We start from the raw sequence: 24,937 nt of genomic DNA on the forward strand, positions 1-24,937 counted from the left end.
AAATTTCAGCACAGAAAGAGGTCAGAGTCCCTTGCTTGTGGGGCCAGCAGGCCCTGGGAGAGCTACTGAGGCAGAACACTCAGTCCTCAAAGGGGAAGAGTGGGGGAGGGAGCACCTCACTCTTGCTCTCAAGTAAGGCTGCCATCTTTCTCCAGTTTGTCCTGGGAGGACTCTATAGGTGCGTCTATCCAGCCCCATAAACTCGAAATAAGATACGCAATTTGCACTATGCAAATTGCATAACTTATTTCAAGTCTATTTTGAAATATAGTGCTATTTCAGCCATCCCTTACTCTTCGTACAACGAGGTTTATGAGGACTGCAAAATAGCGCATCTGCTATATTTTGGAATAGCGGACACATTCAAAAGATGCAGGGTAGCTATTTCAGTATACCTCTGGAATCCCAAAATAATTCTGATGTATAGACGTACCCTAGGATTCAGTCTCCATGTGATTCTTGAAACTACAACTCTGTTGGGAAATTACTTGACTCCATTTTAATGTATTACTGCCTTCGATTTGTTTTTCCAGTTTGTCCCTTTGCTCTGAAAAAATAATGAAACTTAGTTTTCTGCCTTTTTTCCCCCATTTACTTTCTTGGCAAATGTTTAGGATGCATTTTGGCAGCAATAAAGGAAAGATCTTTTAAAATGTTCCTCAGAAGCCAGTTTGAACAGAGACTTTGTCACGATGCTTTCCCACTAAAATGTTTGGAATTCATGCCTGGGAAAAAATATCAAGCCTTCTGTATGTGATAGAAAGGGTGTGAGGTATATGCTGTAAAAATGTTCCACAGAAGCCAAAAGGCTACATGCTGCATCAGATATAAAATTCCCAGGATGTCATCCAACGGCATTGTTCCTGCTTAAATCAAGTTAAAGGATACACGTTGTGTTAAAAGTCATTTTATACGTATATTTTAAATTTCTCCTTCCCTGAACTCTATTACTAATCACCAGTTGGATTGCTAAAACCGAAATGGATGTTTGAATCTCTGTTTTTGCCATTTATTCGGTTTGATCTGTGCATTTCCCTTTGAAACTAGACAAGTTGACGCCATGTTAATGTACAATTGGTTTCACTTTTTTGCCTCTGACTCGGGAGTTTTGTGATAGAAATGGAACTGTGAAAATCGTATTGTTCTTCACCTTCACTTACAGCCAGGGACAGAAAAGACCAATGCCATTGCAGTGATGCAACTCCACTCCAGTTGCCACACCCAGGGATGAACTTGGCCCCGAGGAATTTTATGAAATCTACGCCATGATCAAAGGTGTGAAATAATGTAAGGACAGGGTTATAATGGCTAACGCAGACCTAGTATGAAAATCTTGATGGGCAAACACGGCATCATGAGCTTTTATTTGGAGTAGTTTTCAGCAATACCATTGCAAGCTGTTTCTTTCAATCATGAGCCAGATACCCCCAGAGTTAAATTATGAATCAAATACCGGGAATTCCATCAGGCCTACTGGCTTGAGATATTGTGATGCAGATGACACAGCCATTATCTTAACATATATTGCATTATTCCTATTCCTCCTCAGCCTCAGATTCTTCATTAGACAGAATAACTTAATCAGGCATCAAGCATAAAAATGCAAAAACAGATATTAGACTTGATTTCACCTCAATCCGGTTATTTTACTATGTGCGTGGCATGGTAAAAACAAATAAATAAAGACCTAGAAATGGGACCATCTATCTGTACAGGATCAGAAGCTACCATTTGTTTGATCTGCTCTGCACTTGATCCCTGTGTCAGTGGTGACTACTATTGCTCGACCTTATTGTTGCCTATAAGGGTAGGCGGATTATCTCTGCCCAAAAGGTTGTCCTTTATTAAAGCAATAGCATCAAACCTGGGGCACTATTGAAATAGGTGATGGTAGAAGAGAGGAACCCTGCTGTAGTATAGAAAGTGGTTGAATGCACGTCTCTCATAGTAAGCACACTTCTTTATACGTCTCCCTATGTATTTATTCAACACAAATTATTTTCCAAATACCCTCTTTTATGATGCACATAAATGGCCTTGCAGTCATCAATGGCCTTTAAAGGAGCCATGGGGTGCTCACTGTATCCTCCATTATTCTAATCAACCTACACATAAATGTTACCAGTTGGCTGAGTTCATGACAGCATAGGAGTTTTGATCACACACAAACGTAAATACACGCACAATGCCTGTACTCACAGCTTTCACAGTGATTCCCGGTATAGCCTGCTAGACAAGCACATCTGTAGGCACCAGCTTTATCAAGGATACATGTTCCATCATGAAAACATGGAGATGAAGAGCAAGCTGCAAAAGGAGAGGCAAGAATATTCACAATCTTTCATCTGATTCTGAGCTAGTTGACTATGGTTTTCCATAGCACTCATCGCAGCAATTTCCAAAGGCCTTCCAGGTAAATTAAATATGTAGGATGAAGTACTCATTGGGATCAAGGAGTTTTCCAATCCTCTCCCTTCCCTGCTACAAGGGAGATCTTGGGATGTGCAACATTTTATTGGTGGTTGTTTTCCCTTTTTTCTTCTTCCCTCTTGGCCCTCACCCATCTATCACTTATTTCTAGTTACAGAGGGTTTACCCAAGGGGTTACTTTATCTCTTACAATACTTCACCCTGGGCTTTGTGAACTATATTGTCCTAAAGGAGCACAGCTATTTTCTTGGGGCATGGATGTAAATGCAATGACTGATGTTCCTGTGTCCTCCTGATCCCTATTATGAGTTTTTAAATCAGGCTTAGGGTTGTCCTTGAACTGTTAAAGGAAGCAGGCAGGGAACCAGCAGATTGGCACAGCTCCTGGCACAACTACCCAGCTGCAATTACAGAAGTGGCACATAGAGATCAGAAATTTTTAAGGATAAATGGGTATCTCGGTGCATTGCTAATTATTTGCACGTGCACCAGCCTTACTTACATGGGCAAAGGCCTCTGTTCTGCACACACTTTTGAGCACCATGCCTGGTTCCCCCCTTTTAAAAATGGTCCCTTATAGATAAAATAAATACATTCTAGAACAAATTGCTTAAAGCAGCTCCTCCTTCACCTCATTGCATAGATCTGAGTTTAGACCCTCCACATTCTGTACTTCCTCTATTATACCAGATGAAAACCACTAGTTCCTACTGGGATGCAACACAAGCACCATTTCAAGTGTTAGTGACCTCAACTGTTCTGGAAGAAAATCAACCTGAACTCACATCTTACTAGGCACAAATCATAGAATTTAGATCCAGATCAAATAGGAACATTTCTAAAGACTGTGAAGTTTTGGATCTGATGTTCTGGTACAGATCCATCTTAACAAGTTAGGCTAGAGCTATAAAGGTCATATCTAGATTCAAATTGAACAGTTAACCCTATTTTGCCATAAAATTCTCTTGCCACTTTTAGGAGACTTTCTAAAGGTTCCTCATAACTTATTTATTGAACTTCTAGTCCATCATTGCCACAAAAGTATAAATTGAGTAAATTCTAATTCACTTAAAAGTCACAGTTGCCTATCAATAATATATTGATTGCCACTTAAACATAAGAGAGGAATGAATTCTACCACTAAACTTTGCTGGTGGTGCAAAGCAGGGTCAGTGGTTCCCAAACTCCCCCTCCCTCCTTAACCACAAGATCAATGCAAACAATCCATTTTAGAGATTAAAATTCTCTCTTTGATGAAACCCAAAATGACACACGTCAAATCAGCTGATACTTTTGCAAAGTTTTAACTGAAACAGGCTTTTCAAGTCTCTTTGACCCAGCTTGGTGAAAGAAAAATGGAACTCCACTCATAACATCAAAATGAGATTTCTGACACAGATTTCATGCAGAGATGTATAGCTATGCGTATTTAGGTTGGGTAGTGAAAGCCACACCAAAAACCTTGCACAAACTCTTTAAAGATGGATATGAGGATTTCAGAATGTGACTGAGGAGGATAACAATTTCTGGAAAAGCTTACAAATTGTCATTTGGTTGTTTCCTGCTGTTCTAAAATATTTAAAATAAAAGAGAGAAATTTCTGAGGAGCCAGTGAAGCACTGATATTTTGCATCCAACAGGCCATGTATTCCTCTCAGTTGAAATCAATGAAGTAGAACCAATGGTACTTTTATTTACAGCTAGGGCTCTACCAAATTCACACCCATGAAAAATGCATCTCAGACCGTGAAATCTGGGTTTTTTGTGTGCTTTTACCCTATACTGTACTGATTTCATGGGAAAGACCAGCATTTCTTGTATTGGGGGTCCTGACCCAAAAAAGAGTTGCAGGAGGAGTCAGTTATTTTAGTGGACCTGTGGTATTGCCACCCTTACTTCAGCACTGCCTTCAGAGCTGGGTGGCTGGAGAGCAGCAGCTGTTAGCTGAGCACCTAGCTCTGAAGACAGTGGCCCACCAGCAGTGGCACAGAAATAAGAGTGGCATTACTGTACCAGGTCACCCTTACTCCTTCACTGGTGCTGGCAGTAGCTCTGCCTTCAGAGCTGGGCTCTTGCCAGGAGCCACTGCTTTCCAGCTGCCAAGCTCTAAAGACAGCCCACCTCCTGCAGCAGTACAGAAGTAGCAATAGAGATATCACAACAGGCCTCTTACCATAACCTTTCAAAAAAAACCACATACATACATACACACAGAAGTCCAGGACCCCTACAGTAACAACAACATGAAATTTCAGGTAACTAACTGAAATCATGAAATTTACTATTTTAAAAATCCTATGACCATGAAATTGGACAAAACGGGCCACAAATTTGTTAGTGCCCTATTTATAGCTTCTGTCTTGAGAGCACACTGCACTATTTGTCTGCCAGTTTATTCTGTAAAGCCAATTGTGTCAAATGAATGAGCATGGATGTGTGTTACTGTGGTACTGGTGTAACACAAAGAAAAGCTGATGAAAATGGATCTTTATTCCCTGGCTTCATTCATATGACATAGAACACAGTTACAAAAGCTTCCACAGGGGATCAATATCCACTGACTCTATTCGTTACTGGTCACTGCAGTGGTTCTCGTTAAACCAGACCCAGCATGTTTTTAATCTGTCATGGCGCACTGTATTCTTTAAAAGTCTAAAACACAAAACTCACCAGAACACCCACACAGTGACTTGGCCATCCAATTCTGCTCATAATTGTCCGTTCTTGTGTTCTGTTTTCATCTGAAAAATTATCACTCCTTTCTGGCTGCATAGAAAGCCATTAAGGCAGCATCTATTAAGCCTGCAGTACAGACAAACCTATGGATCAAATCTGAGTCTCATTGGAGTCAAGGGGAATTATTCTCTGCTGGACTAGGATTTAGCCCTGTCTCTGCAGTGGGGTGAGTATTGTGTAAGTATCTATAACTACCTTGGGGAGCTGGAGGGGTTTTTTACAATAATGTTTGCAAAAGAAGTCTTCTGCTTTCTAGCTACGTTTTGTTTCAACAGAACTTACCTAACCAACTCACGTAACTAGGGGTATGTCTACACTTGTATCCTAGTTCAAACTAGGGATGCAAATGCAGGCATTTGAAATAGTCAATGAAATGGGGATTTAAATATCCCACACTTCATTAGCATGATCTCACCGGCGCTTTACTCCGCTCAACAGGTGTTTCAAAACTGAAAGTGCATGCTGGGACGCATTAGTTCGAACCAAACCCCTTGGTTCGAACTAACGTTACGCCTCAAAAAATGAGGGCGTTTGGTTTGAACTAACGCGTCCCGGCATGCACTTTCACTTTTGAAACACCTGATGAGCGGAGTAACGCGCCGTGAGATGATGCTAATGAAGTGCGGGATATTTAAATCCCCGCTTCATTGACTATTTCGAATGCCTGCATTTGCATCCCTAGTTCGAACTAGGGTGCAAGGGTAGACATACCTTAGGATATTCCCAGAGCCTGTCTATTTCTAGGGAGCTATATTCTGCCAAGCCCACCTCACTTGTCTTTATTATAAATTTGAAGACTAGTTAGCTCCTCTCCCTATGGGATTTTGTATTTACATTAATAATGTTTCATGGGTAATTGTTGCCAGCAAATCAGCTGGGAATCCCCTCACCTTCCACAAGGGAATTTTAAAAGAGTGCAACCCCACAATGTAGCGGGGGGGGAGGAAGGGGGAAATTATCCTGCTCACTTTATTTCAGTCTTCCTCCCTCCCTCCCTCTGCCTTTAATGTCTGAGGTCAGCTTAGTGACTTCTGGCCAGTGTCACTCATGACTAGATTACTCTTTATCCCTGACACAGTATCCGTTGCTGCACTCGAGTGGTTAACATCTGCTTCCACTACCAACAGTGTAGCTGATTAAGCTGCTTCTTTTATTAACTAGCTGCCCACTGGTCTTTCTTCTAGGGACTTTTTGCATTTGATTTAGCATTTACCTAAGTTCCTCTGGCCATTTGGTCTGGGTACTTCCCCTTCTGCCATCAGTGTCATCATTTGCCCAAAAGCATGACTTCTGAGCCAAGTTCTGCAAAAACTATCCCATGGAGGGTCCCCAGCCTAAAGGTGAGCCAAGCACAAAGTGCTCCACAAGGGTGGACACACATAAATGAAAAACCTCTGCTCTTACTACCAAAGGCAGCGAGTTATATGGGCCCATGGTGCCCGTGCTCCACCAATATTTAGGAACGTGGCCCCAGCTCCACCAACAGGACAACCATCCTGTCCATTAGAAGGACTGGTGCAACTGCACCAAGCCCTGTACTTCAGTGGGATCCAAGGTCCAGAGCAGCCTGCGGTGCCAGCAGGGGGTGTGGCACAGGCAGAAGTGAGTGATCCAGCCCCAGACTGCCCCACCCAGCCTCTTCCTGCTCATGCTCTGCCCCCACCCTCACTCACAAGTCCTTGCTCCCACCCTGCCTCTTTCCAGCTTCCATACCCTCCCCCAAAGGATGGGGCAGGGCAGAGGAGGGGCAGAGCAGAGCAAGGCGAGCTGAGGCCGGTTAGCTCACTGCTGCCAGCATCAGGCCCCTTGTTAGTTCCACCCCACCCCCAGCCACTCTGGTCTCTACCTCCCGCTGACGTATCCTAGGCACTACCAAAAATTACACAACCCTGCTGCGCATGCTCACGGCGTGATCCACTGTTCCTAGGTTCTTCACGCCATCGCTAAGATACGACAAATACCATGACATCCCTTTAGGCCTCTGCTCCCTTGTGGAGTGTTTACCTGATTCTTTTCTCAGCAGTAAAGCAGGTGAGTGACCTAGCGAGCCCTGTGCAGCCTATTACATGAATGTCAGCTACCCCTGGGGCTTTGCATTGAGAAGGATTTCAGACGACTGAATGCTGAAGCTTGCTGTATGTTGCCAGAGCTTTCAGTCCCTCAGCTCACCCCACGCACATTGTATTCTTCCCCAGAAACACTGCTGCTGGCCAGGTTCACGCTACACATAAAGAGACACAGTGAGTGTTTCAAAAGCTTTTCATCAGGCTAGGACAGATTCATAATAAGGTGCACAATGAAGCCTCCTGACAAACTGTCGCCCCTTTGCATCATGCTCTGCACGGATTCCCATGCTAGCAACCACCCAGTCTCAAATAAATACCATTAATAGTGGGTGGAAATAAAATGCCGAGCAGTGCTAGAATACTAAAAAGTGCATGCTGAGCAGAGAAAATGCAATCAATTCATTCTACTCCTTATCAAAAATGTTAGGCCTAGGAGTGTGGGCAGTCTATGCAACATACCCCAGGCTAGGTTTCATTTGATGGAGGCAACTTTTGTTTTCCATCAGCCCTGTCATTAGCACAGTGCTAGCTCTCCTTGTCTAACTGTTCCTGCTGTGATTGTGATTGGATTATAGGGAACAGCAAGTAGATATGTGACTGCACTAAATACAGGAGCGGGGCAACAGATCGGCCCTTGTGTGTGCACGTTTCAGACTGTTCACTGCATGCTGGTTACTAGTAACAGCTGAGCCCCTCTAGGTTTGTAGCTCAGATGTGGTTTGGCTACAGAGATTACATGCACTGACTGACCTTTTGGAACCAGATTTACAGCTCATGTGACCCCATTAAATCTGGGACACTAATGTGTGTCTGGAGTCTCATAAGCCTTACTTCAGGGAGCAGCTGGGAAATCCTAATGTTAGCAGTTATTAATCCTGTGGGATTTTCCTATGGCAAACTACCACACACTGTGCAGCCTAGTCTGCTAAGAACTCCATGGGCAGGTGTTATCGATTTGCCCCATACAAGAAAGGCCCAAGGCCTGTAGCCCACTGCAGATCAGAATGCAAAGCAGGAGCTACCAGCTTTCCCAGAGTTCTTCAGCAGGCAGGCAGAAGGGAATAATGCAGAGTGTAAATGAGATCTGACTCAAACCTAATATTTTTAATAAATAGATTGGAATTTTGGAACCTACCTTTTTCATTAAAAACATTTAGCATATGATATTCACTGAAAGAGAGAAATTTGAGGGGGTTATTCTTTGTATATGGGAAGAGCCTTCCATAGCTGCTCTGTAAAAAAACTACTGGAGGATAAAAACACAGCTGATCTGAAATGTGAAGCAACAGAAATAGTTTGTCAGACTATCAGATCATTTTCACATATGCAGCACACCAGAAATGCAACAAGCATTCATGTACTACCTCCAACAGTTCAGTGACTGCAAGAAGTTATGCAGAAAAATTCCATTTCGTCACTCCTCCTGGTTCTTTGGTGTAGAAAGAAACATCGTCAACCCATGAAACTTCCCCCCAAACTGCTGTAATCACTTGAGTCTTTGCACTAATAAGGGGGCTGGGTCTATTTTAAAAGAGCTTCATTTGAGCAAACCATATGGTGACTTTGTACCTTCACTGCACCTACCTGCATAAGCTGCTGTTGGCAACACAGCATGAAAGTTTTTAATGAAGCAGAATCAGGAGAAAGATTAGCAAGACTGAATTAATGAGAATAAAATGCTGTGCGCTTTTTTTGATTCCTTTACCTGTAATTTCTTCAAAGATAGCATGAAACCCATCAAAGTTCTTGGATCCATCGGACTGAAAAAGAACATGGAGTGAAGTCCCAGTGCTTCGTATTGGAGGGGGCCTATCGTTGCCACAGAAGCGCTTAATTATCCTGCTATCTACATTGTCCCCATCACGGATCTCCACGTAATCATACTGGCACATGTAGTCAAACTCCAGGCTCAGCATGGCAAACCTGAGACAGAAGGACATCAAAATCAGATTGTATACTCTCACCTGGCTGGACTGCATTTCTAATTCAGTTCAGAGTCTACTGCCTGAGGTTCCTTTAGTCAGCAAGTTCCTGCCTTCCTAACACCCTCCTCCATTCATCTTGATTTTCACATCATGGGCCTGTGAAGCTAAGCCACAGGACTTTCACAACCTTTGAATCCAACTCAGTTTTGTCATGTCACCTCATGGGACAGTTCTGCAGTGCTGTGGTGCAGTTTGCATCACAAAATGATGGAGTTTATACAAAGGCATTATGACACAAAAGTAGATCCCCACAACATTCACTTTTTCATCCCCAAAGGCAAATTCTAAAGGTAGCAGCCCTACGTCCTGGGTCATAACTGAAAAGTGCCCTATTTTTCACACAGTAAAGCTGTAAGGGTACGTCTACACTAGCCCCCTAGATCGATCTAGGGAGGCTAATGAGGGTGACCGGAATTGCAAATCAAGCCTGGGATTTAAATGGCCGGTTGCCATTTAGAAATTGACTAGCCCGAAGTGACTGCCCGCATCTACACGCGGCAGTGAAACGGGATTCTGGAATAAAGCCCTGAATCGAATTAGGTGGTATTCCTCATGGAATGAGGTTTACCACCTAATTTGATTTAGGGACTTTATTCCGGAATTCCGTTTCACTATCGTGTGTAGACGTGGGCAGTTACTTCAGGCTAGTCAATTTCTAAAATGGCGACCGGACGGGAACATGCAAATCAAGCGCAGGATATTTAAATCCCGGGCTTGATTTGCAATTCCGGTCACCCTCATTAGCCTTGATCTAGGGGGCTAGTGTAGACGTACCCTAAGTGTTGAAAGAAACAGCACTAACCTATGAGGCTAAAAGCTCTCTGAAACCAACTGGAGGTGGATTCCTATGTTAGTTTTTTTCCAGCATCCATGCAAAGAAGATGATAACAGCTGGAAACACTAGAGGGCAGAGAGTTAAACTCTATTTTGGACTTTATTGGTGCTACTTAATGTCATAGTTTTCTGCATTTAACAACTATGGTGACAGGCCCCTTAAAAATAAGATAGAAAGGGAGGGGACAAAAATAAAACATTTATTTCATACTAGAAGACAAAACAGAAACTATTTGTCAATCGCCAGCACTGACAGCATTTGTGGGGAGGAAAAAGGGATAGCAGAAGGGAGAGAAAGCACATTAATAATATTGGATGCCTTTACAGTAAACACTATGGCTACGTCTACACTGCCCCTTTTCCGGAAGGGGCATGTAAATTTCACTAGTCGTCGTAGGGAAATCCGCGGGGAAAGTAGGAATAAGAGCCTCCGGAAAAGGGCACTTTTTCCGGAGGATTGGGGCCAGTCTAGACGCTCTTTTCCGGCTTTTTTAAAAGCCGGAAAAAAGCGGCGGACATTTTTATTTAAATGCCGCGGGGGATATTTAAATCCCCCGCGGATTTCCCTACGACGACTAGTGAAATTTACATGCCCCTTCCGGAAAAGGGGCCAGTGTAGACGTAGCCTATGTATCTTGCATCAGCCATGGAGCAAGGCTCTCACTAGCTAACAGTATAATATACTGTTGATGCTGCTAGCAGATCACAGAGGCAAAATATTCAAACTGAGTATGAATGAAAAACAGACAAAGAGAGCTAATAAAAAAGAGTCTTTAGAGAATAAGCAATTGCCTGGGGAGCTGTGTCACACACCACCGTTCTGAGTAAGGAGTCGCAGCTCTGTGCCTGAGGGAACGCTTCACCACTAACCGCTCGGTAGAATATTTTAAAAATGAAACTTTTAATCTTCCCAATCTCCCTGAAAACTCTCAACTCTGTAGACCATGTTTATTTAAGGGATATAATGGATCAGACTGAGACTATCATGCTGCCTCTTCAAAGGTGGGCTGAAAGATCTGGCAAGCTAAGATTTTCTAAATGAAGAGAAGGGCAAAATTCACAGTCATTCTGAATGCTCAGCATGCTCGTAGAGACTACAGCTAATGTTCCCTGATTGACCTCTTCTGGGGACCTAGTGGTTTCCGAGCAAAAGGAAGCCCGTGTTATGTGAAATGGCTGGTGCCCTGCTATCCCCTACCCATCAGACTAACAATAATACACTTTCACTTGTCTTCACATAGTGCTTATTTTTTATCACAGTAACAGCTGAACCTTAGCTGGTATAAGTCTGTTTAGCTCCATTGAATAAGCAATTGAATGGAGTTGTACCAAGTTACACCAGAGGGAGATATGGTCCTGCATTTTCACAAGGGTCTGTTGGAACATGGATTAGGAAAAAAATTGAATCTGCTTTCAATAGACATCAGAGATTAATTCACCTCAGTTTTATTTAAACTTCATGAGCAAGTTGGTGAATCCAAATTCTAGTTCTGTCTGACATTCTATTACTTACCCATGAGATATCAAGTTACCAGCATGACATCCTCAAAGCAAGCTGTCTTTGGCTGATCAAGCCCCTTATGGAAGCGACAGATTCATACAAATTAACCCATTGTCACACCCCTCAAGCCAGGTGAAAACAGGATAGACTTTAGGACCCCAAATCTACAAATCCTTATACACATTCTTAGCTTCCCTTACATCAGTTGTCCCATTGACATGACTAGACTATTCTCATGTTTCTATGAAGTTAAACATATGCATAAGTGTCGACAGGACAGAGTCCTAGGACCCATTTCTGGGAGACACCTCTGTGTAACCATGGGTAGAGCTGGGCTTGATGCATACTCGTTTAGAATTTCATCTATGCAGAGAGAACCTAGCTCTATAGCAACCATACTGATACTGAACCATACATGATACTGAAAATGCAGAAGAGTAACTGTCAAGGAATCCGATGCAAAGTTCTACATTGGGGCCACAAAATAACAGATAAATTGTGCAGAATGGTGTTAGTAGTTTGTCCCCTTCAAAAAAAATTCCTGCTAAAAATATGACTAAGCTAATTTAATGGGAAGGCTTGCAGGTTTCAGAGCAGCATTGTTTGAATGTAGGAGTGAAGTAGCTATGAGATGCAGAGGCCTCATGGCTAAGGTGCAGAGATGGGAGCTGAGAGACATGGCAGAGGATTTTCAGAAATCCTCCACATAGTCCTAACTAGGCTCCCAGTGGAGTCAACTAAGCACTTTTGAAATCTTGGGGCCTATTGCTGGCTAAAGCACAGTTATGGGCAAGTTCATTAACCTCAATTTCCTCACCTGTAAAAATGGGGCTATTTCCCCAACCATCCTGAAAATTGTAATGCCAAATTCCTCTATGGCTATGTCTAGTCTGCAGGCTTCTTTCGGAAGAAGCTTTTCCGGAAGAGATCTTCTGAAAAAACGTCTTCCAAAAGAGAGCGTTCACACTACCAAAGCGCATCGAAAAAGCAATCTGCTTTTTCAAAAGATAGCATCCACACGAATGGACGTTATCTCGCAATTAAGCTGTGATTACTATGGGCGGAGTGGCCACCAGGGCACCTGTGCTTTTTCCTCTTTCCTCTTCTTGTGAAAGAACTCCCTCTTCCCCAGAAACACATGCCTTTTTCTAAAAGAGCTCTTTCGGGAAAAGGCTTCTTCCTCGTAGAAAGAGGTTTACCAACGTCATTTGTTCTTTCAATTTTTTTTCAAAAGAACGCGATTGCTGTGTGGACATAAGTGAAGGGTTTTTTCAAAAAGGCCATTTTTCTGAAAAAACTCTGTAGTGTAGACGTACCCTTTGTTAATGAAATGCTTGGCGCTCCACAGGCAGAAAGGGAGCACAACATACCTTTTTGAGGAGATGTTATTAGGGAGTGCATTGAGAATATGCCTCTGGGGGGGAAGCTTCTCCACAAAGGAAAAGAACAATTACAGGATACATCTCTGTCAGAGCATTAAAGAAAACGATTGAGAGTTGTGTGTTACCTATAGTGCTGTAGCTCATCCCCTGATATGACATGGGACAAGGGAGCATGATAAATCACAAATTAAAGAGAAATGAGTCTAGAAAATGGACATAAAAATAAATTACTCTTGCAATCAGGGTGCCATTTATCAAAGCACACCCAGTCCAACAAATCCCCTAGGACAGAGGGGCATATCTCAAGTCAGGAGATGATTTATTTGTATTCTAGACAGCTTTACTTTTTCTGTCCTATAAGATTAGGAGACTTTATGAAACTCACTGCAAGCAAGCAATCTGCCATTTAAAGCCCCTAGTTGGGAGGCAGGGCAAGGAGAGAAATAAGAAGCAGCTGACCTCACACCAGAGACCAGCCCAGCACACAGGTGCTAGGAACAAGCTGATACCACTTCCCCACACTCTTGACTAGCCCACACTTTCAGCTGTAATATAAAGAAGAGCTTAAGCATGCAGGGGAAGAGACCAGGGGATGATATTTGCTGGTGAATAGGGCAAGCTGGCAGACTGAGTCCAAACCACAGTCTTGTTAGTGTTGCTTCTTATATATTTGTCTTGCTTTGTTTGGGAAGATAATGAACAAAGCCTTTAAGAAAGGGACAGAAACTCAACCTGTGTCTGACTGCAGCTGGTGACTCCCACCAGCATTTCCCTGAGGTGATCACACAGGCTGTGTCTACACTGGCACGATCTTGCACAAAAGCAACTGCTCTTGTGCAAAAACTTGCTGCCTGTCTACACTGGCCATATGTTCTTGAACAAGTAAATTGACGTTCTAATGTATGAAATCAGGGCTTCTTGCGCCAGAACTCTGACACTTCCACTCAGGAATAAGCCCTTTTGCGCAACTGTTCTTGCGCAAGAGGCCAGTGTGGACAGGCAATATGAATTTCTAGCGCAAGAAAGCCCTATGGTTAAAACGACCATCAGAGCTTTCTTGTGCAAGAGAGTGTCTACACTGGCATGGATGCTCTTATGCAAAAGCACATACCAGTGCAGACGCTCTCTTTTGGAAGAGTTTTTGCACAAGAAGCTGCCAGTGTAGACGTAGCCACAGAGTTTGGTGGGGCTAGATAGAGACCAGGAAGCATGAAGTGCTTTTGTCGGGAATCTCAGCAAACCTTTTGCCAACAATTACTGTTCTGAGCTGAGATTAACAAAGGCAGAAGGAATCTGTTTGTGACAGTGGAGTAGTAACTGTCATGCACAGATAGCAGTGCCAGATTGGAAGGATTTGGTGGAATTGAAACTAGTCTGAGTCTTTGAAACCCAATGCCAGGAGCTTCCTCATCAGACTCCCTTTAGGACACTTTCATTGGAACACTGGGTCCCTGCGTCAAAGGAGGCAGAGGCTAGTACTGAGTTTGTAGAACTAGGTGGGGAATGGCCACAACAGAAAGAAGATCGAATCCGCTAGAAGGAAGCTCTTGCCATGTGTCCATTCAAATCAGTTACCTTGTATCCTGTAACAGCAGTAATAATAACAATTGCCCAGCTGTTGAGTGGTAACACAAATTTCCAGGTACAGCACTATCACTCCTGCCCCTCGGGAGGGCTGGGCCGGGGTGGTGTAGAGTTGTAATTCGTAGCTGAATTCCCATACAGCACATCCTACAATGCTCTTTTGGATGACCCCTCAAAAACAAATGCCCTGTCTACTCCGCCTGGAGATTAAAGGTCTCATTGCATTTTTGGCAAATGTAGAAGTTTGCTCTTATTATACTTCTCCTTTCTTTTTCGTACATTGTTGCTCTATGCCAATTGGCTGCCATCCTTCCACCTCAGAGATGATTGCATTTCATTGGGGATGTAAGTGTATAAAGCCCAATCCTGCCCCTACCGATATGATCAAAAGCAGGGCCAAACCAAGTGCTTTTGTGAAACACTTAGGCATCCTTAGGAATGAAAGAACCTTGTACATAAATATAAAGCAATATAATTTATAATCTTGTTGCTTGTTGCACAGAGTGAGCTACACCCAAATCCAATAAGGCACTTGTAAAAGCAAAGGCAATGTGTCTCCTCCCTAATAAGCATAACACAAAGCAGCCTCAGTCTCCCTGAATGTTATTCCAGATACCAAACTCCCTGTGTCATGTTATAGGCACGGCTATCTCTTGCCACTCCTGCAGAATCCTGCACTTTCTCTCAGGAGGTTTCATCGCTGTTAGAATGTTTGTCATTATTGTTGCTCTGATACAATATCATACTCACAATAGTGATTCTGAAAAAGGGACTGAGATTAACTTCAAAGCCCCCAAGTTTCTTTGTTATTGGGTGATTTTCCTTCTAAAATAATAATTAAAGCTCTCTTTAAATCTATGGTTAGGAATGTATTTGTGCACGTAACATCACTTCTTTGCCTGGTCTCCAGAGCTGGTGAAACATTGAGGTGAAGCCTTTAACTCATGTTTTTATTACAGTTGCTGGTAGAGGCAGACTCTGAGTACTTGCCAAGCTTCCTGCTGCATGCGTGAGCTCTTTGCCACACAATTGCACCATATCAAGATTCTCCAGTACTGGAAAAGAAACCCTTATGAAGGGCTGATGAGACCATACCATCAGACACAATTAAAAGGGCTAGACATGTAGATTGACAGAATAACTTACTGTACAAATATAGGCAGCTTGTAGGCATTGGGGATGGAGAAGAATTATTGGAGGTGGTACATGAGGACCTCACTAGCAACAATTATATGAACTTTAGAAAGGGAAAATGTAGGCCAAATATCAGGAAATACTTCCTGCCCATGAGATGTTTTAAAGCCTGCAACAAGTGGTGGATGCATCTTCATGGGTGGCATTTTCCATCTTCATCTGAGGGAGTTTCCCCTCGCTAATGTCTGTGATTCTATGAAGAAAATAAATGGCACATTGATAAGCATGATCTTCAGAGCCTCACCCATTAATTAATTGTGGATTGTTTTCACACAAATTCAGAGTAACCTGAGCCAGTTTCTCCTGGCATGGGCATTGCCCCAAAATACTCCTGAGTTTTGTCTTCAGTGAATCCATTCTACTCTAGCCTGGTGCTTCCCTGATGTACCACTGGATGCCCTGACCATAATGGCACCTAGAATATACATTGCCCTGCATGTCTCCAGAAACTTCCATAGTATCAGCTGGTGTTCCAAGCAGGAACTGAAGGCAGACCATGGCCCGCAGTGCAGCATTTGCAGAACTCCTGCTGGACAAGGTGCCTGTGACGGGGCAGAGGTGCCCCGCACTGAGAGCCCCCGGCGGACCGCTTGTCTGGCGGCGCTCGGGGGAAAGCCGGAGAGCCCCGAACGGGGCAAGCCGTGGCAGGTCACCCACGCAGCTCTTGCACAAGCCGCAAACCGCTGCGCCAGCTGCTCGGTGGCGGCAGCGGTGGCATGCCGGCCGGACACGCCGGGGAATCCCGGTGACGTCACTGGGCTGGTGACGTCACCCGGCAGGCATAACGCCGGGCCGGAAGTCCACCCATGCCACGCCAGGCGAGGCCCCGCCGGCGAGCCATGGCGCAGTAACTTGCCTGACAGGTCACGGGCAAAGTGACAATACGGTTGGCTGGGACGCTGAGAGGCGATCTTAAGGGTGACGGGATGATGGGACTGGTGGGTGAAGGGGGGCACGTTTACAGTGCCAAATATAAAGTATCTCCCTAAGATGGGGGCAGTGCTTTTTTGTCACAGAGCCCCCAGACTTTGACCCACCTGGAGATCAAAATATGAACCCCATCTGTTATACATGATACTCTGCCTCATTCAGAAGACAGACTTTGCTGAAATTCATCTCCCACCTACCTTAATTCGATGCTAAACCCAGGTTTAACATGAATGGTCCATTCACAGTGTGCATTCAGTGGGTAGCTCTCCAGCAAAATCTGACCCTTGGAAGCCTGAAGAACTTGCCCGCAACCTGAAAAGGAAAAGTAGAAACATCAAGTGCATTAGAGACCTTCAGGCTCAGAGTGAAGGGGCCAGAATACACAAGAATGACAAACTAACCTCTGAGGCAACTCTCTGAATGACTAAAAGTGGCTACTATTTCATTTCAGCATTCAACAGCCTTCTTTTAAGCTTCTGTAGTATCACCTCTTCCCACCATGTTAATCATAGTGAAGGAGTATACTGGACTCATCTTTCACCTCCCAAAATCCTGCAGCAAGATGTAGGACTTCCCCAATCCCAGTTCCTTCCTACCCCTCCTCAAAAAGACTCCTCCCCTCCGCCATTATCCCATCCGTCCCCTTTTTTCATATGCCAACATGTGTATGTAGTAGAGAGGGGGGAAATTTAACCTTCGCAGTCTCCCACACAGCAATTAGTCAGAATGAGGCCCGCACAGCAGTGGCAAAGTAGGTGGAATACAGGAAAGTTTAGAGAGGGATTGCTGCCTCTAGAACACCACTGGATCCCTTCCCAAGTCATAGACCTAGATCTGCTTCTCTGCCCCACAGCCTGGGGTTAAAGGAATACTTTTAAAGCAGAGGACTGGAAGTAAAGGAATACAGGCTATGACTACACTACAAAGAAAAGTCAGAAAAAGATACGCAAATTGCAAACCGCTATTTGCGTATCTTTTTCCACTTTCTTCCAAAAGAGGCTTTTCTGACATTTGGCCCATCTACACGGGGCCAAATTTCAGGAAAAAATCTTCTTTTGGAACATCCTTTCTTCCTTGTGAAACGAGGTTTACAGGGATTCCAACAAAACGCATCCACTTTTCTGACATTTTTTTGGGAAAAGCGGATGTGTTCCTTGTCTAGATGTACCCCCTAGCTTCTATTTTCAGCTCTGCCACCATGTATATTGAGCAGGTAATTCAACTTCACCCAGCCTTAGTTTTCCTTCTTATAGAATATTAATGCTTATCTCGGTAAGGGAATCCTTGTCAAGGATCTTAAAGGGCTTCACAAACATTACATAAGTGAAGGTGCGGAGTTAGACCATCACCCATCACACAGATCACATGGTTCCTAATTTCTTGGCTACATCTTTCCTGATGGAGGCCAACAGCTTATGAGGATTCATTCTCCTAATATACTGCTGGATAATTCTGACTGCATCTACTGTTCTGGGGATTGCACTGTGGGTAATAACATGTCTGCACATGGGGGATTATGGGTGGGCTGCAGACCACGCCCAGGTGTGGTAACGGTTGGAAGAGGCCAACAGACTGCAGTTAAGTTGTGGGGTAGGAACCAAGCGATGTCCAGAAGGCTTTTCAGCCTTCTTACTCCATTCAGTGCTCCTTTATTGAGAATCAATAAGCTTGACCCATTCCTGAACAGGGACCCTGAGCATCTCAGTGCATCCCCATCCTGGATGATGGTACTGTATCTGTAAGTGGCATTGGCCACAGGCCATACTTACCTGGAGGACTAGCACGTGTGGAAGTGACCTGATTTTCACAAGTGCTGAGCTTCCATAGGCCTTAGGTGTCTGAAGTATGGTGAGAGACGTGGGAAAATTGAGAGTCAATTGCTTCTATTTCCTTTTTAAGAATAGCCAGTCCAATAAAACACCCTTTGTTGGTTTACCCTCACTTACTCTCAATTAAGTGGAATCCGATGAAACACCAATCCAGCTAATCACAAATGTTTCATCCTATACTAGACCTTAGTTGGTCCCTGGTATAAAAGGTGAAAATTAATTACTACACTCCTGTAGGCCCATTACAATGCAGATGGGATGCCAGAATCTGCTATAGTGCACACAATAACGTGCCTTCCCACAGCAAGGAGAGGGACCTACACTGTTACTGGCTCCTGCCTCAAAAACAGCCTGAGACAAAGCAGCGGGAAATCTTCAGATGGCTTGACAAGGTTCTTGGATCACCTCAAAGAAAAATTTCCTTTTGTAACACAGGCTTTTGGGCTTCCTTTGCACTCCTGCCTTTCACAAAGGAAAGCAAAGAAACCGGTGCAAAAGAATGCTTGTCGGGGGGGCATACTAAATGCACTTTTCTGTTTGGAACAGTACAGTCTGAACTTCTGACTGTCCATGCCAAGGAAGTAGGTTTGGCCAACAAAGCAGGTGGTCTGAAGGCTAAGAGGAGCCATTGAGAGAATTCCTTGAAAAGAATATTCTCAGATTTGTTTCTCTGCGTGAAGTACATCCGAGAGCAGATCAGATCTTCACCCTGCTTTCTCCAGCTCACCTAGCAGACATTGTGCTGCCTCTCCCCAGCAAGCAAACAACACCTCCATCCCCTACTATTCAACTGGAATCTTTTATCTTCCCCTTCTGAAACTGTGGGAGACCTGAAAAATTCTCAAGGATAATTTGTATCCCAATCACAAGTGCAGAGAAAGCTGGCTTCTTTAAGTAAAAAATAATCCACTTTGGGTTCCTTTCCTGTCTGGAAAAAAAAGCTGCTTTCAGCAGCACATAAAGATTCTTCTATGAGGCCTGAAACTGAAAGAAAAAAATAACTCAAGAGCCCTTTGAGTTGTATCCTATTATGGAGTTCATACTAGAGACATACTAGACATCTAGTCACAATTCAACACCTGTTGTTTGGATTTCCCAGCATCTGTGTGGGATTCCATCCAGAGCCAACAGGGGAGACAAAGCAACTATGAAGTCTTACATCCACTGGCATTCAGAAATTTGCTAAAGGGTGGCAGGAGTGAGAAACAGACAGATAGACTCAGGAAGGACTGGTAATGGTAGTCAGAAGCCTTCACATTTTGATCACTGCCATTACGTGTAGGTGAAGAGTGACCCAAAATTGTTTTCTCCCCACTTTGTCACTCTGCACAGCGATGGGCTTAATTTAGAGCTATGCTGCTAAGTAATCCAGCCTGTGATGTAAAAGGTGTGAAGATCAGCCATCTCCTCGGTACCATTTTTATTGTAATGGGAACACGCGTGTGTCTGAGTGTGTTCTCACCTTCCCAAGAATATTTAAGGCCAGGATTCAGACAGAAATGCATAGCCCTCGCCTTCATTTCCACCAAATAAATACTTTCTAAATCCTCATCAAAACAATCCAGTGTGGTAAGCAGGCCCCAGAGGCTGAAGTGCAGCTGTGTACCCTTATGCCCCATTTTGTCCTCATTTGTCTTATTGTTACTTAATATTGTGACTTCACAGCAAACTGTGACACTGAAAAGAAAAATCAATTCACCTCATTTGCTTATAACCCATTGCAAAGTCTGCTGCCTTCAGACATCAAAAGGAGCTTTTCAGAGTAATGGGCACCATCTAGTGAGTGGATTGAGATACTGCAGTTTATTTTACACCTCAGAAAAGAGCAAAGGTGGGTCTCTCCCCCTTGAGTCTCTCTCCTCTGCATGTTTTCCAATATACACAAGTCCCAATTATTCTGCATCTAAATGGGCCTCTCTACTCCATAGTGACGAGCCCTAGACTCTGTGCCCCTTTTGTGCTGCAAATAGGAAATGCTCTGGAGCTACGTCTAGACTGGCATGATTTTCCGCAAATGCTTTTAACGGAAAAGTTTTCCGTTAAAAGCATTTGCAGAAAAGAGCATCTAGATTGGCACGGCCGCTTTTCCGCAAAAGCATCCGTGGCCAATCTAGACGCGCTTTTGCGCAAATAAGCTCCGATTGCCATTTTCGCGATCGGGGCTTTTTTGTGCAAAACAAATCTGACCCGTCTACACTGGCCCTTTTGTTCAAAAGAACTTTTACCCGAACGGGAGCAACGTAGTATTTCTGCAAGAAGCACTGATTTCTTACATGAGATCATCAGTGTTCTTGCGTAAATTCAAGTGGCCAGTGTAGACAGCTGGCAAGTTTTTCCACAAAAGCAGCTGCTTTTGTGGAAAAACTTGCCAGTCTAAACACAGCCTGGTAGTTTCATTTTCATTTCAACATGGAGGGGGGTTTACTCCATTAAATATGAAACAGAATAATACACTCAGGACAGACACACCTGTTATTTGTTTGCTACTGAATTTGATTTGACAGAGCCACTCCCCCATTGTCAAGCTTAATGTGTTCCAGATTTTTGTATTCACAATGCTGATCTGAACTGCAAAACTTTCTCAGGCATAGCTGCATCGGAGATAGTTTGCTGGTTGGTACCTGTGCAGGCATGGAAGGTAATTTAGAACCATAGGATGAGCACTTTGGCAGAATGTTCCTGCTCAGGTGATCATCTGTGAAACCATTGCAAATGGTGTCATTTCTACCTAGCTAAAGGTTTTGTACTGACATCTGTTGCTGCAGTATGTGTCATCTGTAGACTTCAGAGTCATCAGGTTCCTGAGATGCAGGAGGCACTTCATGCCTCTCAAAGCTGTAGTATCCAGGTGTCTGAAGACCTAGTAAGACAACATTGACTCTTCACTGGTTATGCTTTTTCCCTTCTCTGTTTGCTGTCTCTGAACAGTCAGATAGTTAAATGTTATCTAGCTGGTCATTTATACAGCCTCTGTTATCTTAGTATCTGAGCATCTCTCAAAGTTTTTAAAAACAAGAAATGATGATTCACACAAATGGCTGTGCATGTCATGTGTTAAGTTTGCACACTGACACCTGATTACTGGGAGTATTCACACTTGAAACCTGATTACAAGCATTACACTCATCCAGTTGGGAAATCGCCGTGTAACTTGCATGACCAATCACAACGACATTATAAAGTTAAGATTTCCAACATTTAAGTGCCAAACTGCAAGGCAATTTGCAAAAGAAATGTCAAATGATGAGCAATTTGAGATCAGCTCCCAGTCATTCTGCCACCAGAAAAAGAGGGGGAAGTCTATTAAACAAGTAAATGATTTGATAAGTGATTATTTGCTTGACTCGAATGGGAAATTACAGACTGCAATGTGATGGACCAAAAAACTGTAGCTTTAGAAAATTTTTATTTATTTTTTGCCAGCTACAAGTAAGTTTTTCTTTTCACACAGCAATCCACTCTCACTATTTTTCAGACAGTGATTCAGGAAATTATTCTGCTCAGGCAATCAGTAAGATTTAACCCTGGCACCTTTTGATTTAAAAACAAGCGATTCTTCCAGTTAAATTAAAAGACTAAGTCCTCTAGTCAGAAACAGACTCATAAATGTCACATGTGGGCCATCACTAGAGGGAGACAAAGGACCACACTCTCCAAACATAGTCTGCAATTGCTTTTTGAAGATAATACTTTTTGTCTGTTGAACAATGGAAATTGTTCAGGTGTTAAGTAACTACAGGGTCTTTTCACTCCAGAATGCAAATGCTAAAGCGTCACACTAAAGGTGTGCACAGCACCCCAACTGCCTGTATATTTTAAATGTTCAATAATAGAAGAAAATGGATGTACCCCACATACAGAGGGTTGGCTCTCCATCCAAAAGGAAACATTCGGATGTGAGTCATGAATTTCAGCTAAGAAAAGGTTAGAACGGAAGTTCCTGTCAGTTCAGCCACAAGAGCCCCTCTTTTTTGGCTCACTAAGCAAAGCTGTTCCCCTTCACTGATGACCCTTGTTCAAGGCTAAGCTGTGGAAACGTGCAGATAATCAGCCATTCCTGGTGTTGGGAAAAGGCACGTGCTCACTAGAAAAGCATATACCAATGTTTACACATAGCATGGGACCAATAGGTCACATCTGTTTATTGATTATTTTTCTTGCTCTTCTTCAAATTCCCTTAGTCAACTGACGTCCTTCTACTAGTGAGGTGCCTGGAATGACTGCAATATTCCAGATGTGAATGTACAAGGGCCATAATAAGCAGTATGCACTCCACTCTGTTCCTTAATGGGATGCATCAGCATATACACAGCCCAAAAGCCCACTGACTTTATTTAGCCACCACAGCTGGAGTACAGGAAATAGCAACCCCACTATGAAGGAATGCACAAGAACATATTGTTGTTGTAACACCTCCACATGCCCACGCTGAAGGCGGATGGCATGTCAAACAATCTTGCTGGAAGCTGCCACTGATGGAGGCATAAAGAGAAGAGTATGAGGAATTGGTGTGGAAGTATTTGCTATGTTGTTCTAAGATTAGGGATTCTTCACTAACAGATTGCTTTTGTCACCAACCTTGAGACATTCTCTCATGAAGCCACAAGAACATGGAGTTGGGAAGCTCCCCAGGCTGATGGCTCCCCTAAAGGTTTAATAAATTAAATCCACACTTCCCTTCTTTGTTCATGTCATGCTTGTCCTGCTCTGTTCCTGACCAGTATCTCCCCGTCTCCCTTTATTTTTGTCTAAATCCAAAGACATAATATGGATAACAAGAACATCCAGAGTTGCAAGAGTTAATGATTGAAAAACTACATCAGGAGTTTGGAAGGCTTATAAATATTCAAGCTTCCAGGTATAAGTCCATGTTTCAGTTAAGGGCAAGTAGGTAGTTATTCCTCTGAACACTGCATTTTATTATATAACTGATCCTGACAGGATTTCTTACATTCTCCTCTAAAGCATCTGGTATTGGCCAGTGTCACTATCAGAATGCTGGACTAGCTGGACCAGCTGGTTTGCTATAGCATGCAATTCCTATGTTCCGATTAAGCCACTGCCTCACTTCTATCCCCTGCTCAGTTGTAGGGGATGTCACTGAGCGCACTTACTCATGCAGTCCCCTCCGTACCAGCCTGCTCTGCACGCCGCACAGTAGATCCCTTTGATATAGAAGTCGTCTAGCGTTCCACCCCAGGAGCCGTTGCGGCAGGACTTGCAGTTCTCAAAAATGGTGCAGCCTGAAAGCAGAATCACTGTGTTGAATGACATAGAGAAAGCTGCTATTAGAAGGGAGGGTTGGGGAATGGGGAGAGGAGTCGGTTGGCTTTTCACAGCCCAAAAGAAGCTTATGATCTTTGTGGTGTGACTGTTGTGGATCTCGCCCATCCCCTACTGCAGCAAGTTCTAGCTCTTGAATCTGGATCTGAATTTGGCAGCTGCCCTGTGTGTCTACCTCCTCTGCCCCCCTTCTCTGAAAACCCTTTAGGAAAGTGTGAGTTTGGCTGTTGGAGCAGTGCGGCTCCCTCCCTGCTTGTAAGTAAATCTAATTTGTTCTACACTGGTTCTCCCTCATCCTACCTCTAACTTTGCTTTATTAAGGGGGGGGGGGTCAGACTTCAGAAAGCAGTGGAAAAGCAATGTACAAACCAGCTCTGGAGGCTGAAGAAATAAAATCCCCCTCCAGAAATGACCTGTGTGAAGCTAGTTATGACTTTACCTTGTGGAGAGCTTCCAGGCTTGCCCAGAGACCCTGAAAACTCTCCGCTCATACTGCAGGGTTTTGTTACCAGGAATGGTGCTACATGAGCCCATATGCTGAGCCCATTAGCTCACACTGGTGCGGGAGCCACTTGCACTGGTGCAGATGGATTCGTGATGAGACCAAAAGCAACCCATGAAATCAGGCAGCCAAAACAGGCTGCCTGTCTATGCCCCATCTGGTTCCATATACAGCGACTGGCTGCACATGCTGACACATCACCTCAAACACAGGAGGTACAAGGGACAATGCTATAAATCAACACACCTGGGTGGATTAAACAGGAGTCACACTCGTTTTCCTCATTCCTGCAGCAGGGAATGGTGTAGCCCACTTTTTCTTTCCCGCCCGGACAGACGCATTGGATCTGGTCATATTCACAGCACTCCCGACACATGATATTCCATTCAGCTCCAGGGCAGTTTTCATTGATCACTGTGTATTCTAAAAACAGAAAGTCAGGTGATGGAGAAATGAGGCATAAAATACAGAGAATTAATCAATTCACTAATTGTTGTTCGGTTAATAGTAAGATCATACATGATTAAGGGGTTGTCCCAGGCCTGCAATATGGCAAATGCCAATCATAACATATCTGATCCTGCCAAAATGTAAATTAGTTTGGGTGGCTAACACACAAATAGGCAGATTTGCATTGCCCGCCAAGGAAGCACTCATGCCAGAATGAAGGAAATTTGTCAT

The 24,937-nt window shown here is 43.7% G+C and overlaps 1 protein-coding gene across 2 annotated transcripts in view; it reads right to left on the reverse strand.

The window, feature by feature from the left end:
* The window catches only part of PAMR1 (peptidase domain containing associated with muscle regeneration 1), a 77,850-nt gene that overhangs the window by 33,915 nt on the left and 18,998 nt on the right, over positions 1-24,937 (reverse strand). For both annotated transcript variants that reach the window (XM_014574243.4, XM_006124462.5), the window contains exons 2-6: positions 24,503-24,679; positions 23,586-23,714; positions 16,840-16,954; positions 8,938-9,155; positions 2,200-2,307 (exon numbers count right to left, since the gene is read on the reverse strand). In XM_014574243.4, coding sequence (XP_014429729.3) covers positions 2,200-2,307; positions 8,938-9,155; positions 16,840-16,954; positions 23,586-23,714; positions 24,503-24,679 — 747 coding nt within the window. The remainder of the gene's footprint in view (positions 1-2,199; positions 2,308-8,937; positions 9,156-16,839; positions 16,955-23,585; positions 23,715-24,502; positions 24,680-24,937) is intronic.

The sequence above is a fragment of the Pelodiscus sinensis genome, chromosome 5 (genome assembly GCF_052426305.1).
Source record: "Pelodiscus sinensis isolate ZL-2025 chromosome 5, ASM5242630v1, whole genome shotgun sequence".
Taxonomy (NCBI): Eukaryota; Metazoa; Chordata; order Testudines; family Trionychidae; genus Pelodiscus; species Pelodiscus sinensis.